We start from the raw sequence: 17,800 nt of genomic DNA, 5'->3' as shown, positions 1-17,800 counted from the left end.
ACGTGTAGAAAAATGGGGATCCGTCTTTTTCCCCGGAGGAATTCAATTTCGCTGCCGGTCCGATAAGTGATCTTAAAGTTTCGAGTGCAAAAACATTAATATGTATGCGCACATGTACCCAGTGCGTTAACGATAGGGTGAATAGGGCCGTGAATGCCGTTCGCGTTCGTTATGGGTTGTACACGAGGGGACTGAATTGAACTCCATGCGACTTTCTGCCGTAAGCACCTTCCACCGTGTGTCTTTGAGGGCGTTACGGTGCTCTCGAACAAGGTTTCCATGGACCGTAACAGAGGGATATCATTTGCTACGCCTTATTGCTGCACTGTACCGGTGCAAAATGACGGAAGGATAAATGTAACGAGGGAGATGAATATTTATGGTGGAGGATTCCGCGCCGGCAAAACGTGAGCCTACACGTTTCTGGCCTAACCACTCGAAATAGCGGAGGAACCTTTCTCGCGCGACAATGGGAACTGCGATAATACTTCTCCTGGGAACATTATAGATACTTTTTCAATGGGGGATACGTTTTCACAAAGGGAACCGATGGGCCAAGATAGGCCTCGCTGTCATAACTCGATTCAAAGGGAACAAATCCTAATAGGCCTTTTGCTTCGGAATGACTCGCGAAAATCGCCGCGAAATCATCAAAGTCCTAAAACCTGCCATTTTGTCGTAGCTTCTACTGGACATATTTTTGCTTCGTGCACATTGTTTGTTTGTTACTTAACAAGTCTGTTGAATAGTATTCGAGGCAGGTAAAATCCTATCGACGACCAAAATTCTGCAGACGTGAAAATGATCAGAAAGATGGATCGAAGCTCGTTGTTTTCGATCAGAAGGAAATCTCAGAGCACATTCGACAGCTTTTATTATTGATTGCATGTACGCAAAAATAGAAACGGCATTGTGCAGGTTGGCAGTGGCGTTCGCATGCACTTGTATGCACTTGTAGGCTAGTTGCCCGCGCACGTTCGGCCAGGTACGTGGTAGTCAGAGGTGTAAAACGGGTGAATGCATATATCATACAGCCATAATGCAATATCGGCTGGGCCCTGGTTGGCCCAGGGGTCCGGCATCGTGCCCGTATGGCCGTGTAAGTATAAGTAATGCCTGTTATTTGCCGGGTATTAGTTTTTGCACGGGGCTAACTTATCGTTCTCGTAAACTGGCGCACAATTACCTGTCTCTACTGTGCGAGCAGCAGCCGAGAGGCTCGAAGAGCAACGAGTCTTCGTGTGTCACTTCCGAGAGGATACCACCGTGAAATTACATTTACGTCCTACTGACGTAATAAAACGACGAGAAGACGAATGGACGAATCGGCCGAGAGAATTACACCAAAGTGAAAGCAATCGTATCGTCCTTTATGTGGAATATTGGTCCTTATCCTTGCTGCGCCTACTTTGACGAGCCACGACAATTTTCACGTCCTTTTTCACACTGGGTACAGCGGACTCTTATCCATTTATGAAGAAATTAACACGGTGATATATAAAGCAATAATATAAAAAATCTAATCATATTAATATGTTGTTTTCAACGTAAAAAGACTGTTAAGGGATGAAATCAATTTTTATTTTACTACTGCTTCCCACAATCGAGGCAGAATATTTTTATTTTGCATACAGATCCGCAATCTAGTCATTATAGTAACTATATAGTTATTATATATTCTATTGGAAAATTATGGTGTTTCATTCTTGTCTTTAATCTGATAAATATACTGCTGGTTTTGATGAATAATAAAAATTGTCTGCACCGATTGCAAGAAACAGGAGCCAAATAAAAATATCTTGCTTCCATTAAAAATATTTTGCAGTTGCAAATAATATACCGACAATCTTGATTTTTTGTAAGTTTAAAATTACAAAAAATTACTCTAAATTAAATTATTATTATATAAAAATTTTTCTAAAATAAATTTAAACGTGAAAATCTTCCAAACAAACTCTAATTAATATTCGACCAGTAACGCACGTCATATGTTCCTTATTCGGCCAATTGGGAGTTCGAGGGCAGGAGATAACGAAAATGGGAACGAAATCAGGCAGATCAAAGTAACGACTGGCACACTTCAATAAAACCCGAACCATTGTCTTTTACTATGATACATAAGGCTATTGCATAGATTAATGACGCGCGAGCCGGTGATTTACTGGTCTTCACATTATTGTCTCCTGTAAACGTCCATCGTGACAAATGTTTCCCTGTTAGACGCGTTCCAAGCAACCTCCATCGATAATAACAACGTCGGGTCTCTCGAGTAATGAACAATTTGCATTATCGGAAACCGAAAGTATGTGTATTACGCGAAACGATCATAAATCGTTAACGGGTTCGCCAATAAATCCTGCTGACCATTCACTTGACTGACAGATTACATTCCACTCGTTTCGACTGCGTCGTGAAATGTTGTTGTTTCGCGCGACATGTCGAACGTATTTGACTTGTCGGTTTCGAAAATTTTATCGAAATGCTCCTGGGAATAAATCATGGCTATTACAAGCGCTGCCGGTCCCGCGATGAAGACAGAAAATAAACAAGCCGACTAAACCACAAATAATTTATTATCACGTTTTACAAACCTTTTAACCTAACGCTTGTCCGATACTTTTCTTTTTGAACAAGTATTTTACATACGTACTTGACATGTATGAGCAGTTTATACGTAGGTAAAACAACTGAAAACTTGAAATGAAAACCGGGATAAGTGCCGAAATCATAGTTTTGAGTTATCCCTTTTTTAAAAATTTAATGCATTTTACATGTCCACGTTAAACAAACAATAAATTACAAGCTTCCTTGCGTATATTGAGAGAGTGGATATACATTTATTTTCGAACTCGGATAATAGGAAATGAAGAAAACAAAATTCGAAAACTCCTATATAGAAAACCATGTAAAGTGCCAAAGATTATTGGCGATGGAACTTGGAACAGTTTTAAGTGAAAACATTTTTTTTGTATTTTTGGCACTTATCCCGGTTTTCATATAAAGTCTTCAATTGATTTAAATAACAAAATATTTTCCTTTCTACTAGTGAAATATGATCAACAGATCTTTATGCAAAATAATCATTTTCTGCATCCATTACAAAAGACAGGAGTTCAGTAAAAATTGATATTGTCTTCTAATAATTTCAGTATTTTATCAATAAATTCAGTATAATTCGGAGGTGTACTTTACTCGTTCATTTTTGTGAAAAGAGCACAAAATTCCCACATTTCATGATCCAGTTTTCTATGGAAGATATTTTTATTATTTCAAAGAAATTTTTGTTTGTACAGGGTGTATGTTATATTAAATATAAATGGTTTTCTATTGAGTATGATGATTTCTCATATTAGTGTAGTCGCAGACCAGCATTGCAGTAACTTCCATCCTAATAAGACACGGTATAGTGTTATCGAATTTACCGAATCAACGGGATTATCTGATTTTCCTTCTACTGTCCGGTCCCCTCTGTTTTTCAGATTGTTTACAGTCCTTACCTTGATTCTTTTTCTACCTTTCTCTGTCCGCTCCTTCGTTCCGCCGTGTAACCATTTAGGATCGACGACGTTTCCGGTTACGAAGTAGCAGCCGTTACGAATAACGGCCCGATAAGAACGATTGCCGAAAGAGCGGAGTTTATGTTTGTGTATGTGTGTGCATGCTCACGGTTGGTCCAATTAAGGCTACCCGGTAGCACAAGATCCCAGCGATTCCTCAGGATTTATCCGAACCCGTTCCCGGGGACCACACGCAAACCAATGCGCGCCTCACAAACTACTCGGAAAAAATATTGATTTAGTAATAGTACAGTAATCAATTAGCACTGATTTTGTTTGCTTCTAAAAGAAATAGTGTATATTATAGGTGTACAAATTAATTCGTGGCCTGTTCTTCAGAAACTTACAATTTATTTTTCGGAGATAAAAACGATTGGAATGAAAGGCGAATTAAAATTAACAACTCCATTGGAAGAAGCAATAACATTTCTATTCTATTGTTAACCCTCGTCACTTTATAAATGCTAAACGCAGCAGCATGAATTTAATTATGGATCGATACAAATCATAATAAATAGACTCCGCATGTTTATGCAAAATAAAAAGTTTGTACATCAATTGCAAGATGCAGGAGCTAAATATAAAATATTCTTTATTAGTAATTTTAATGTGATGGAAATAATATATTAATACTCTCAAAATCTGTTAATATTCTCACTGTTTTAAATAATTGCACTTAATCATTTTTGTTATAAATGCATAAATCCGGAGTCTAATAATAAATAAATGCATTGAGAATTCATTTGTACACCTAATAAAGTTACTACATTGAAATAATAATAAACTGACTCGGATCGTTATTTATTTCTATTTGCATTCAAGGCGATTGTCGTTCACGTTTTAGCCCACAAAATTTACAGCCAAGCCTTCTCAGTAGCTCGAGTAGAAGCGTAACTCAAAGAAACCGTGTTCCTGCGACAGGTAGGTAACATATTGCGATTTTCCTATTCCATTTCGAACCGTTCAGAACGTGGTTTTCATTGACGCTCAATGATATACTGCTCGCAATCACAATGCAACCATTTGTCGACGAATTAGAGACGGTCTGGTGACAATTCATGAGAACTTCTGGTTAGTGAGAATACGATCCTGCGACCGGATTGGAGGAAGATTCGCACCGGAAACTGCCAAAAAGAATCTGAGACCAGAAAGAAAAGAGAAAAACGAACAAATTGAAACTAAATGGGAAAACATTTCCAAATGTTTCTCTTCGGAACCAAATTTCTACATTCCAAAAGCTTCACTGTAGAACTGGCCAGAGCGTTAAGGGTTGATTTTCATTCTTAATTGAATTCCTTTGTTTATGTATCGACAATAACAGTTTCGAGTCTAATTGAACAATAACAAATATGAAAACTGTGTTTTAGAGTAATCAGCTGTTACCAAAATTAAAATGGAGGCATTCAAAATTAATAAAAATTATTAATAACGGACCCTATAGTTAAGGGTTGATCTTGATGGATATATTTTAGAAGGCATGTTTAAAGATATGTTTTACAGTGGTGAGCCACTAGCAAAATTAAAATGGAGTCGTCCGAAATAAATAAAGATTGAAGACTGTCTTAGAGGATTTTTCATAGTCGGTAAGGGTTGATCTTCTTCTTCTTCTTTATTGAAAAAAACGGCATTGGACTGTTTTGTCCATCAGCCAGGGTTGATCTTGATGGGTATATTTTAGGAGGCATGTTTAAAGATATGTTTTACTGTGACCAGCCACTAGCAAAAAGAAAATGGTGGCGTCCGAAATAAATAAATATTGAAGAGTGTCTTAGAGGATTTTTCATAGTTGGTAAGGGTTGATCTTGATGGGTTTATTTTAGAAGGCACGTTTAAAGATATGTTTTACGGTAATCAGCTGTTACTAAAATGAAAATGGAGGCGTTCGAAGGAAATAAAAATTGAAGACGATATCCCACAGGCGGTCCACAGTGGTTAGGGGTTGATCTAGACCTCACTAAATTCTAATCCCGGAAAGCGAAACGAGTTTTAAATTGAAGTCAATAGCCCGCCCGCCTGGGCATCCCGGCGCGGCTCAACCACCAAGGCTGGACACAGCTTTTCCTAAAATCCGTATAATAAGAAATCGGCATACCTTGACCAAAGTCGTTGCCACCGCGACAATGAGAGGTTGACCTCGGTAAACATCCAGTGGACAGCCCGCAGCATTGTGGCCACGGTCTTCTCCGCCTTCAATCGTTACAAATTCCGTCATGGGTGAATTTATACGCGGACTTTCTGGGTGGCCAACAAGACCAACACCCGTTGCAACGGCATCCCGTGTGGATTTTTGCACCACGCCCCGAAACAACCCTGCTTATTGCGTGTAGAACGGAAGCGCCAGGTGTACTTTCACTACGTTTTCACCCCTGCAGCACCCCGCTTCTTCCACGAATGTGCAACAATGGCGACAAAGGCTAGACAAAAGCGTTCGGAATTTTCACTGGTTTCGTTCACAGAAATTTCCCATGTGATTAGACGCTTTCCATTTAACCGTTCTATCAAAGTCGCCGTTGAATAAACCGTTAATGGGAGGAACTTTTTCTAATCGTGAGCAATTGACGAATGGCTGCTGGTTTCACACTCGATAAATCTGAAGGATTCTTTCAGCTTTCCTACCCTACCAGCACAAAACTGCTGCTCTACAGCTTTATTTCGACGGAAAGTCAATTCACAGTTCACCCCCTGCACTGCGATTTATTTTACCGTTACGGTGATTAGAACTTCTTCCTTTTTTTTTAACTACGTTTATTTATAAACGTTTATAATTCTTAAACATGTTAAAATTTCCTAGAATAACGAGAAAATTTGTAGCTACGTTTAGGTATACTGCAATGGCTATTGTGTATTGACAACGACAAAATAGAATTTTATTTCTGACGCGATGTGCAAGGGTAACATATGAGAAAACACTGGACCCATCACTCATTCTAATAGAAGCGCTTTAGGTGAAACATCCTGTGTGTTTGCACGGTCTCCGAGTATCATGACTGCTTAAAATTCAATTAGATAATCGGCTTACAAGACAAACAGTCGTCTCGATCTGCCCACGCCTGGCTCGAACACGAACTGTCGAAACATTTTAATCCTGCTGCGATCCTTTGTTACATCACACATTCTAGGTAGCGTCGATAAAAGTTGAAAAAGAAGTAACATTAACTTTCCTACATGACGTGTATTGAATCTGGCAATTTCAAAATGTCGAGTCACATTAATTCCTACAAATAAAATTCCTGTCAGATCGCACTCGATACGGGAGTGCAAAGAGTTGGCGAAGAACGGTAACAAAAATCAATTTTTTAAAAGGAAGAAGATAATCACGAAGGGTTAAAAAAGGGTCGAGAGAATCGCATCAGGACGAAGGACGGCCCGGGACAATTAATTTCTTGCGAAAGCGCGCGGTTTCGCAAACGGTCGTCGATAAAGATGACCGGCGAGACGAAATCTTGTCTAACGATCGTTAACTTAATATTCCGTGGATGTCGGTGCTCGATTTAACGAGGGCGTGGCCGCGCGTGCACGCGGCTGAAGCAACGGCCGAGAAATAGACCGGCCATTCTCGATTCGAGCTGGTTCCCTGATCGAGAAACGTGCACCGCTGACGTCAGATCGCCGCAGCCGCCACCAGAAGAAACGCACGGGAACCTGTCCCGGACAGGTCGGTAGATAAGCAACTGCGAGATAAGATACGCTAATTGAGAGATCTTAATTGGAGGCTGCACGGACCCTCTCGGCTCTTCTGCTCTCGCGGACATACCACCGAGCCCCGCTGCCTTCGGATCGGCCTCCTCCTCGCCACTTCTTTGTGCTCGCATCTTTTCATTTCGTGCGGGAGCCATGCTAATCAAATCCGAATTGTCTCAAATTGTTGCTACTTTATTGCCTAGCAAGAAATATTTTTAGATGCTTTTAAAAATAAAAATAAAAAATGTCTAAAAAAAAACCTTTTTAAATACCACGCTTATATTAAAATACACTAAAACGGAGAAAATAATGTTTTTAGGCATTAGTAACTATAAATGAAAGCGTGGAGCGCTAAACTATATTAACGTAATCTTTGTGGGCGCACCACGCTTTTATTTATAGTCACTAATGCCTAAAAATATTATTTTCTCCTTTGTAGTGCATTTTAATATAAGCATGGTTTCTTCGTGGAGTAGGGAGCGCTGGCGCGCGGAGTGGGGATCGCTGAACGTGATGACGTACTACCGAGCGTCGCGCGGCGAGGTGTGACGGTTAATATTTAAATTTTTTTCTCCTAGACGCACAGTTTTTTTAAAAATTTGTTTTTTAATATTGCATTGTCATCTAGTTCTGAGCTATGTTTAAAGTTTAAAGTCGGGAAGTGATTTGACGCATACAACGACAACGATAACGACAACATCGACAACTCGGCAAGCTAATATCAGCGTGGTAAGAAAACACGTTCGAAGATTCGACTGTCAATCATTTCACGTGAAATCGTTTTTATCATTTCAATAAAATGTACAATAAATAATCTGACTCTACTTCACGAATTCAAGCTTCTGCACAGATATTCTACAACACTCGCGCTCCAAAAAAAAAATATGCAAAAAGCAAAAAATCGATCTTTTGAGAACGAAAAACCAGAATATGCCGTTGGTTTAACCAGGATCGGTTTCTCGCTCTGACTTCCCAAGCCCGCGTAATCGTTTAATGCGATTCGAAGGGCGCACAGTGGCGAGTCTCACTGGTTGTACAAATCTTGTATTTTTCGTGGCTGATAGCATCTGTCCCGCAGAGCGTCGCGTCGGTTTTACGTGGATACGTCTGGGAGAGACACTAGTTTGCCTGGACGAAAGAGGATCGCAAAGCAGGTATTATCCGGTAAGATAAAGTTTCCGGTGGCGGAGCACGAAAACGGCCGACGAAGGTAATCTTGGGATCTCGATGCAGGAACGTGGGGGCCCGGTGAACCTATACACACACGTATTCTAGAAAAGGGGGTTTTAGGGGTCGCGCTCGCGCGCGCGCGCGTGGAATCTTCTGTGGCAGAAGAAAAGGGGTAGAAGGAGCTGGAAGAGGGTGAAACTTAACGGCTTTGCACTGCGTTCGAACCCTGGACTCGTGATTTCTAGATCAAACACTCGAGAGCGTTAAGAAGGAAGTTGGAAGGGGTGCTTATTCGAGTCCGTGCGAGAAAAAGAGGTGTCAACGAGCCGAGGGGTCGAAATTGGGGGACCCTTTTTTTTATTTTCGGCTCTGTGTTCCCCGTCTCACACTATTCTACTGGCTCCACGATATATCGATCTTTCTTTACGAGATCAAACAGGAGGGCCACGGGATTTTTCGACATTATTTAAGCAGCCCTTCAGAGGGCCTTCACCGGATAAATCAACGGTCGGAATTGGAGTACCGTCGAGCTCTCGGGCTTGTTGTATCTACAGCCTTTTCATGCATAGAACACTGTAATACGTTCGGAACCATCGCGGTAAATACAGCTCGATGCCTCCCGTCTGATCTGATCGACGCGATTTGTTTGATTTTAGCTTTCAGCCTCGAGTGATTCGAGCGGATTTGCGCATCGATGGACACGCGAGGGCTTTTAAGGTCCGGCAAAGCCATTCTGGGAAAGATTAAGGGGTACTTTATCGAATCTCCGGCAGATTATTTTCTATTCGGTCCATACGGGGACTGCCTGCTGCGACATGTCCTCCACCAACTTCCGAGAACCGTGTTTTCGATTGTTTATATTTTCCAGATACTAAAATATGTTCCTCAAGAAACCAGGATCGAATTTAAAGTCTTAAAATATTTACGATCATGTATTGTGTGAATAATTGAATTGCTTATTTACAACCTTGGGAATTAGATGCATATCCTTGACGTCGCCAACACGTTGATAGATGTCTTCAAAGGATTAACATGTTGACTGTTACATCAGTGCCCATAAAAATGATTTTTCAACGACCTATTATTAATCTTACTATGGATCATGGGCGAGGATGAATAAACAGAAATGCACAAGGTTTAGCAGTGTATGAGCGTGTATTTGACAGTGTTTTTCCTCTCTCGTACGGCGACACACATTATTAGAATTCGCAGTACGTATGCGATTTAAGGTGGAATGTTATATTATTGCTAATTGCTGCCGGGCGTGTTGTGCTCCGTTAACGATACTGTTTTCGGAACGAAGGAGTCGATAAACTTTACAATCAAAGCTGAGTATACTCGAGAACGAACGGATTCATAAATACAGAATTTATTAGACGCGAACCGACCGACGACCTCATCCGTGTCCGTGGACGTAGCAGTGTTTCTAATTAACGTGAACGCGAACATACTGAATGCCTAATTTCGTTTCTACTAAAAACTCGTGGACGAGCGCGACACGCCCGGGATACATCGACACATCGATTTAATGGGTAACGGGTGGGCCTCTATGTTACAACGCGAATTATAATGTAGAATATCATCATCTTCTTCATCATCATCATCGTCGTCGTTCATTATACAACAATCATCGTAATAATTATTATTACTATTATTATCATCGTTTCATCGCGATCGATCATCGTGGTATGTCTAAGACAAGTCGGTATTAAATATCTTACAATACACATCATCTTCCATATATTTATTTATATATATAATATTTATACTTTACCATTTTTTCTTTTATTCATTATGTATACTATCTATTTATAGGGTAGTCAGATTCATCTCTTGCGTTCCATTCATTTCTTTTTGCCGTTCTCATTTGTTCACAGTGAGAAAGTAAAAAAACGAAGGAAGAGATACAGACAGATAGAGAGGAGGAGAGATAGAGAGAGAAAAGAGAAAGAGAGGGTGGCAATGGTAGTTTCGATGGTGCTCGACGTCAGATCACGGGCGTACCTCGTCGAAATTTGTGCTGTTTCCCATCGTGCCTCGCCACGATCCGATTATTATCTGAGAGATGTCCCCGCAAACACGCTAAACGCAACTATGTGCCGCAATGAAATGTCGTACGATCGTAGAAAAAACGTCAAGTATATCGATAATATAAAAAACTAAACGCGGAGTGACGTGACGTCGAGCAGAACTGATGATAGAGAAAGAGAAAGAGGAGGTAATCGCGTGAAATCATACTTGTCGGGGCTTGTTCTTCATGTTTTCTTTTTTGTAGAATTCGCGAGATAGCCGGTCGCTGTGATCAAGGAGACTCATGATCTATTACGAGAATGCACGCCTCGATCGTTCGGCTACAATTAATTATTCAATCAATTGTCTCCATGATTATTCGGCGCGCCGGCCCGCGTGACGTTCGGTCTCGTCACGCATAGAAAAATCGTGTGGCTGGATTAGGTTCTTTTCGACAACGGCGTTACAATATCATATTACAATAGAAGAATACAATTAGACGTTACAATGGATTCGCCGTTCTTCGAATTATTCTTCGTTTGATCGCTGAACAACAGCCGCTGATATTCGGAATTTAGTTCTCGGCGCGCGACACTATTAAACGCGATTAGGTTTGGCCACGCACCGGTCGACGAAGCTGCAAAAGAAACAAGTAAACCGGTGCTTCTTTCTTTCCTTTCTTTTTCCTGTTCTTCTTCTTCTTCTTCTTCTCTCTCCGTCCCGCTCCCGAATAGAACTGATGCGAAACGTTTCGTTTTTTGACTTTATATTTTTTCTCCGCCGACGGGTAAAAAATTCAGAATAGGAAAAGGGTATCAAAAGCTACGCGAGAAAATCGATCGTCAAATCAGCTGCGACGTGCTCCCGGTTCGTCGATCGGGACGTGGCGTTCACTACGAGTCCGCTGGGCCTACGATGTTTCGTTTCTCAGCGACGCATACAAACACCGTTCGTTCACTTGCACGAAATAACACGAAATTAACTAATTGAGTATTGAGTATTTTTTCGGATTTAACACTGACAACTTGAGAGTCGCGAGTTGCGAGGTTGAAATGAGGGCGACGAGGAGGCAGGGACTTCGTAATCCTCGTACAAACCATACAATTAGGCGTTTTCCTATTTTATTACAATTTTTAAAGGGTTTGTAAGTTAGATTGGAGACTGGTGTTGTGCTAGCGAAGTCATGCTGTTGCTGATATTGTACCGAAATCAGAGTAGTTGCAAGCATTTTTCTCGTAATACAGCGATTCGCAGGTTTGTTCGTGATTTTTTCAATAAAAACTAAATGTGAAAATTCTCATTGAACACCGACATGTTCATGACAATTTTCAAATTCTATATGCAATTTGAACAAAGCTTTCTGCGAACGAATGTGCAAATCACTGTGCGTGTAATGAGATCATGAGTGAAAAAGATAAGATCTTAAAAAAATTGTTTGTACATACTTGGCAGTCTACTTCTAAAACACATAACATCTGTGCATCTAACACTTTGCAAATGAGAATGTACTGAAAAAATGTGAAAAGAATTCGGTAAAATGTTGCATAGAATATTTTACAATTTTGGTTCAAACAGAAAAATAGCGTACCAGAATTGTAGATACTCATTAACTACAGGAATGTCTTCTCTAAAATACATACTGATGTCTGTTTATATAAAGACACTCCGGAAATGATTAGGATAAGGACTCCATATTATATTTATACTAAACAGCATTGCACGTGAAACAGATTTGTTAACCTGTAATTTTCAGGGTTGTTATTCGCTTAATGTATAAAGACAATTAAATAGCCCTGTTTCACGTATAACGTTATTTAATATTTTTAATACTGTTAATATTGGAGTAGACATTTAGTACGTCGAGAAAAAATAATAATTTTCTTCGAACCCATTGGTTCACGACTGAAATTATTGTAAATGTTAAATATCTATCATAAAATATTCTCAAATAATTGCTCTTTGATTATTCAAAGACTATTGAATCATCTTCGGCGAACGAAGCCCTTATTCCAGTAATAATCAACATGTCTGACCATTAGACTGCGGATTTTATGCATTTATAGAAAAAATGAGAGGGCGAAATTTAAAACAACGAAGACATTGCACAAGAATTCAAGGATGTAGATACATTAAATTCAACTGTATATCATTTCTAAACGAGGGAAGATATTTCTATTTGGTTCGTGTCTCTTACAATCGATGAAGAAAATGTTCATTTTGCATAAAAATCCGCAGTCTACTTATCATTTTCTTCACCAGTATACGTGTCCATCAATTTCGGCGCATGTTCGTTAGCACAGCATCAGTATCAAACCCGTAAATTATGTTTCCTAAGTCCCTGCAACATGGATGACGGTGGTAAACCTCGATTTCCGACAGTTCGAGGACTGATGAAACAAAAACTTGACTAAAAAGGATCATGGAAGAGCGTCGGGGGAGGAGGGGGGGGGAGTGGTGATGTTGGGAAAGCATGAATGATCTCGACGAACGTAGAAAAGTAAATTCTAGACGAATGGGGGCGCATGGTGTATGGGGATGATTGGTGGATGAGTAAAATAAAAGAGAGCAGCGCACATTTCCATACACGTACGAGGAAAAGGGTAGTTTTTCTCGGGCGGTTTGGTTTTTCTTTTCCGTAGTATCTAAACGTGATTTCAATAAATAAGCTACCTAGGGAGCGATTTCTTTTTGGGAGAATAAGGGCGGGCGCTCCTTGCGTGGCGAGTCTGTGAATAACCAACGATTCAGGGGTGGTTTTGCTCGTCTGGATTCTTTCTTTTCTATTTTTTTTTATCTCTGTCTTCGTTTTGTTTTCGCACACCGGCCCGTCGCGGACCGGGACACGTACCGGGTGTCACCGAAGAAAGCCGGGAAAAACGCACACCTGACTCGGTTTTCGTCGAGTCGCCACCGCGTCATTAATAATCGTGTACCTAACCTAGTAATACAGTCTGCGATAGCGTCCTAAGGGTTAAATTTGTATTCAGTAACGATCATTGTAATATATTACACACACTCACACGCGTTCCAGAGGTAAATACATACGCACCGCGGAAAATGCACACAAATACAGAAGCTCGTATACGAACACGCAGTTTTAAGGCCGATACACATTCTCGGTAAATAGTCTTCTTCTTATTCTTTTTTTTTGTCATTTTTTATCTCTTTATCTTATTACTCTCTCACTCCTATCAGAAAATAGACGTTCTGTGTGAAATGACAACGTTTCGACGCGACGCGTGGGCCGCGACAGAAAGTAATCTCGTTTATTATTTGTCGGAGGGTTATAATCTTGTATAAAATCGCTCGGGGATCCCGTTTATTGTTCGCCCGCTTTTCCCGAAACTTTGTTTTGCCGTAGGTTTACTAAAAATATATATGCTATCGTATCTCTTCTGTAGACCGATTGTTTTCCTTTACTCGAAACGGGTAAACTGTATGTGTGTGTGTGTGTCCGTATGTATGTATGTGTGTTCTCTTTGTGTTTGTCTATGTATGCGTTGCAGATGACCGACAGGTCGTGCTTTTCTTTTCGGTAAATAAGATTTATTTGAATCGTGATAAACGAGGATCGAGACAGGCGATAATATCGATTAGATCGAGATCCCGTCAATTTCAATTTCAGGTAACGCTACGGAATAGATGCATAAATAAAGGATCGCTTCAGACGTAGTACTCAGTTCTAGATCGATTGTCGAATTGAAAATTCTCTCTTTAATAATTTCAATAAATTATACCGTCATTCTCAACCGTTTTTAATTCTTCTACATAATACAATTATAAGCGTATCTTCAACTCCATTCTCGATCAAACATCGCCGTTACTGTTCGTAATAAAGTATTCATAACAAATAAGAATAAATTCAACAATTTCTGTATTCTGTCTGTGTGTACGTGTGTGTGTGTGTGTGTGTGTGTGTGTGTGTCAGGTTGCAGAGTATGCGCATCATGCGTGTGTACGTACCATACGCGGTTCAAAAATGTTATTCGGCAAGAAACGGATAAAGAGAGCGTAATCAAATCAACGTTGGTGGCCGTCCGTCTCAAAACCGTCAGGCTAAAAAAATATTCTCGATCGACGATTTAATAGACTCCCGCTTATCCGAACAATTCGATGCGTCAGATGCACCTCTATTATCCTCCACGAATTCTCAGTTCTACAAACGCAGGTACAGACGGAACCTTCATTTCTCCATCGTCTCCATTTATGGGGACTAAGAGGAACAGCTGGGAACAGTTGGTAGACCTCTGCTTTCGAACCTCTTAAATCATCTCGATAGCTCTCGTCTACAAACTCGGATAAGCGAGATTCTGTCGTGCAAAGGTACCTGGGCGCGAGAGATGTGTGAGAACCTGAAAATGTCGGGTCGAGCCGATCCGTGAATTTTTTTCGGGATACTCGAGAGTAATCCCGAGAGCTTTTTGGGAATCACGAAACTTTTGAGAACCAGACGCGTCCCACCCTATTCGAGACTCCCGAAATTTTCAGGAACTCGACCTGTACCGATCCGTTCCGACCAATTCGTTAATCCCGAAATTTTCGGGTTCCGCGCACATCTATCAGCCATAGGTAGCCGAATTTGCAATGATCGTCGGACCGAGAAGGTTTCCGAAACCCGTTTGAGCTGGGAGCTCGGATCCGCTCCCAGCGGAGCTGTCAATCCCCGGTGAGGAGTTTTCAGTGATTGGAGCAGTCGTGAATAAAACAGCGATTCCGAAGCGACCGCACCGCGAGCTTCAACATCGACGCAACGGTGAGAACTGCGTGTACGTCGCGAGCACGTACGCAAGCACGCAAGCACGCACACATTATTCATACACGCAGGCAGGCAGGCAAGCAAGCAGGCAAGCAGGCAGGCAGCAGACAGGCAGGCAGGCATGTAAGCAGGCACGCATGCACGCACGCACGCTACATTAGGCGGCGTAATTAGCACAGCGAGCGAGAGAGTCTTGCGCGGCACTCTACTGCGCGAGTCGGCGGGGAGAGTTACGGTCTTCCTCGGGAACACTTCCTTCTTCGACAAACCGTTGACAAATCGACATACCGGCGCGAACCTCTAGTACTGGCGATGCTCCGTTGGGAAGCGTTGCAAACAGCGACGAAAACCGTCAACACATCTCAAAACCACCGGTTTGCTGCGACCTTCGTCAAGGTTGAAGCCAAAGGAAGCAATCCCAGCCACGCGCGTCTCCCCGCGCCTTCATCGCGGTCCGACATAGTTAGTTGAAGCACAAGCTGTCCGATTGTGCAACGATTTAGGCCGATCGCTAACTTGTAGGTACTCCACCGCTAAACGACCGTCGTTCTGTCTTGACTTTCGACAGGGCTTGGAACAGTTCTCGAAATCACTGTCTAAAATTGCTGTATAAAGACTCTGATCGTGAAGAACCTGATCGACTGCTACGAAGATTCCTCCAACTATCTCTGTCTCTACGATTCCCATCTTGGTTATCAAATCGGTCCCATCGTGTATCGCTTCCACCGTTTGTTAACAAAGTCAGACGTCATAAACGATGTTCCACCGATTCGTTGGACTACATAAGAGGCATTAATTACCATTTCTATTTAGAAAGTCGAGTTACAAACACGAAGCTGCAACTTATATCTTTATATCCCAAGAAAATTAGCACTCTTCATTCGGCAATTATCTCTGAGAAAAATTCTGAAACTTTACTTACTTTCATGCGTTCCAGCACCCAAACTTCTATTTATTCTCTTCCTATCTTCAACAATGAAATAGAGCGTGCAGGAGAAAACTATGAACTTATTCGCTTCGACTGTGGAATCAATAGGAGAACCAAAATGAGAATCGCGGCCGAAACGGCTGATACTCGAAAATTGTGGTTGCTCGTAGCAGTCGATAGAATTTCGGCTCTCCACTGCCGTTTCACGAACCGAAATCGGCGTTTCAACAGTTGCCAAGCCCTGCTTTCTAACGAACTCGCGCTCCCTCGAGACTGTTGTCCGCTTTCCGTTTTCGGTCTCGAGTGTGGGACTCGAGAGAGTGCGCGCGAGAGACGATTCGTGGAAATGAATAGAGTAGAAATGATCGGGTGTGATGGGACACCGGTCCGGTGTCAACTAATGAGAAAGTATCCAGCGATGGAACGGAACGTGTGGGCTAGGAGTAGGGGTAGGGTTGGGATAGGGTTAGAGAAGGAGGGAAATTAATGGTAGCGCGCGCGTAACTTGCCTGAAAGGATTCAGTCGGGGCAAGTATGAAATAGAATCTAACGACGCGTAACGAAAGCTCTATCAGGTAAGATCGTCTTTTTGGCTGCTGGTCCGCGTGCGGCGCTCGTCGGCTCCCGTTTTCTTCGTTGTGAATCCGATCGATCGATCGATCGATCGGCTCTCGATCCTATCTCCGGGAGGCTCTCATTTCTTTTTCTTTTCTTTGTCAGGTGGCAAAGGAGGGGAGAAGTGGCGCACGCGGTTCCGAGCAGGTGTGTTTAAAGACGCGGAAGGGCGATAGCCAGCTTTAATCGTTGCGATCAATCGAAGCGCGTGCTTCTTTGCGCCGCGCGTTTCAAGTGATGCCGCTTTATTGTTGTTGTTCTTTTTTTTGTTAATTCTTTTCTTTAATTCTCAGTGGGTTCCTGACATCGCGACCGTACGTTCTACCAGCGTATTCGGCAGTCTGATCTCAGGGTCTCACGGGTTTGTGGAGAAGGCAGTCTTGATCGGCGAGCCCTGGCCCGTGGCGGCTCAATACTTGCTGGCCTCGACGAACAGGCGACTTTCGTGCCGTCTTCGGGGCGCCGAGGGCTTCTCGTCCCGCGGCATCTTCCAACGATTCGAGTGCCGGTAACGATGCGTCGTGTGGATGATCTCCCTCGTACTGTCTACCTGCAACAGGGAATTCTTCGTGGCCCTCGTCACCGGCGACGGCTTCTTCAAGCCAGGGTACGGACCCCGCGGCTCCATAGCGCCCATGTCCGCGTTCATCAGGCTGTTGTGCTGGTCGATGTCCGCGTGAGGGTTATACTTGAGGAAGTTGAAACACTCCTGCCGGCCCCCCTGCTTCTTCATCGGCAAGCCGAACTTGTTGAAGCCCAGGTACCGCGAACTGTCCTCCGCGCTTCGGTACCTCAGGTACGAGCCGTACAAGCCGTCGTATACCTCGTAAAACTGGCACATCGGCCCCTTCTGCTTCTTACGCTGCAACCAAACAATACACTCTTCTTAACTACTTTCTCTCCGATTCGTACTAGCCTAGGCTACCCGGGGACATTCGCAGGTATTTTTCTCCTTTGCGACTTATGCAACAATGACTTCCCAACTTTACTCGCTGATTTACGAATGAAAAGATTTGTTTTACATTTAAATTATTATTTGAATTTGAAAATGCATCAACCACGCGTGCTACTAAGTAGGAATTG

The 17,800-nt window shown here is 42.1% G+C and overlaps 1 protein-coding gene across 5 annotated transcripts in view; it reads right to left on the bottom strand.

Moving 5' to 3' along the window:
* Positions 1-10,881: 10,881 nt before the first annotated feature.
* The window catches only part of LOC143208531 (fibroblast growth factor 17), a 163,805-nt gene continuing 156,886 nt past the window's right edge, over positions 10,882-17,800 (bottom strand). For all 5 annotated transcript variants that reach the window (XM_076422987.1, XM_076422985.1, XM_076422986.1 and 2 more), the window contains one exon: positions 10,882-17,579. In XM_076422987.1, the coding sequence (XP_076279102.1) occupies positions 17,127-17,579 (453 nt within the window). In that variant the 3' untranslated portion in view covers positions 10,882-17,126. The remainder of the gene's footprint in view (positions 17,580-17,800) is intronic.

The sequence above is a fragment of the Lasioglossum baleicum genome, chromosome 5 (assembly GCF_051020765.1).
Source record: "Lasioglossum baleicum chromosome 5, iyLasBale1, whole genome shotgun sequence".
Classification (NCBI taxonomy): Eukaryota; Metazoa; Arthropoda; class Insecta; order Hymenoptera; family Halictidae; genus Lasioglossum; species Lasioglossum baleicum.
This window is presented reverse-complemented; position numbering and strand designations above follow the sequence as displayed.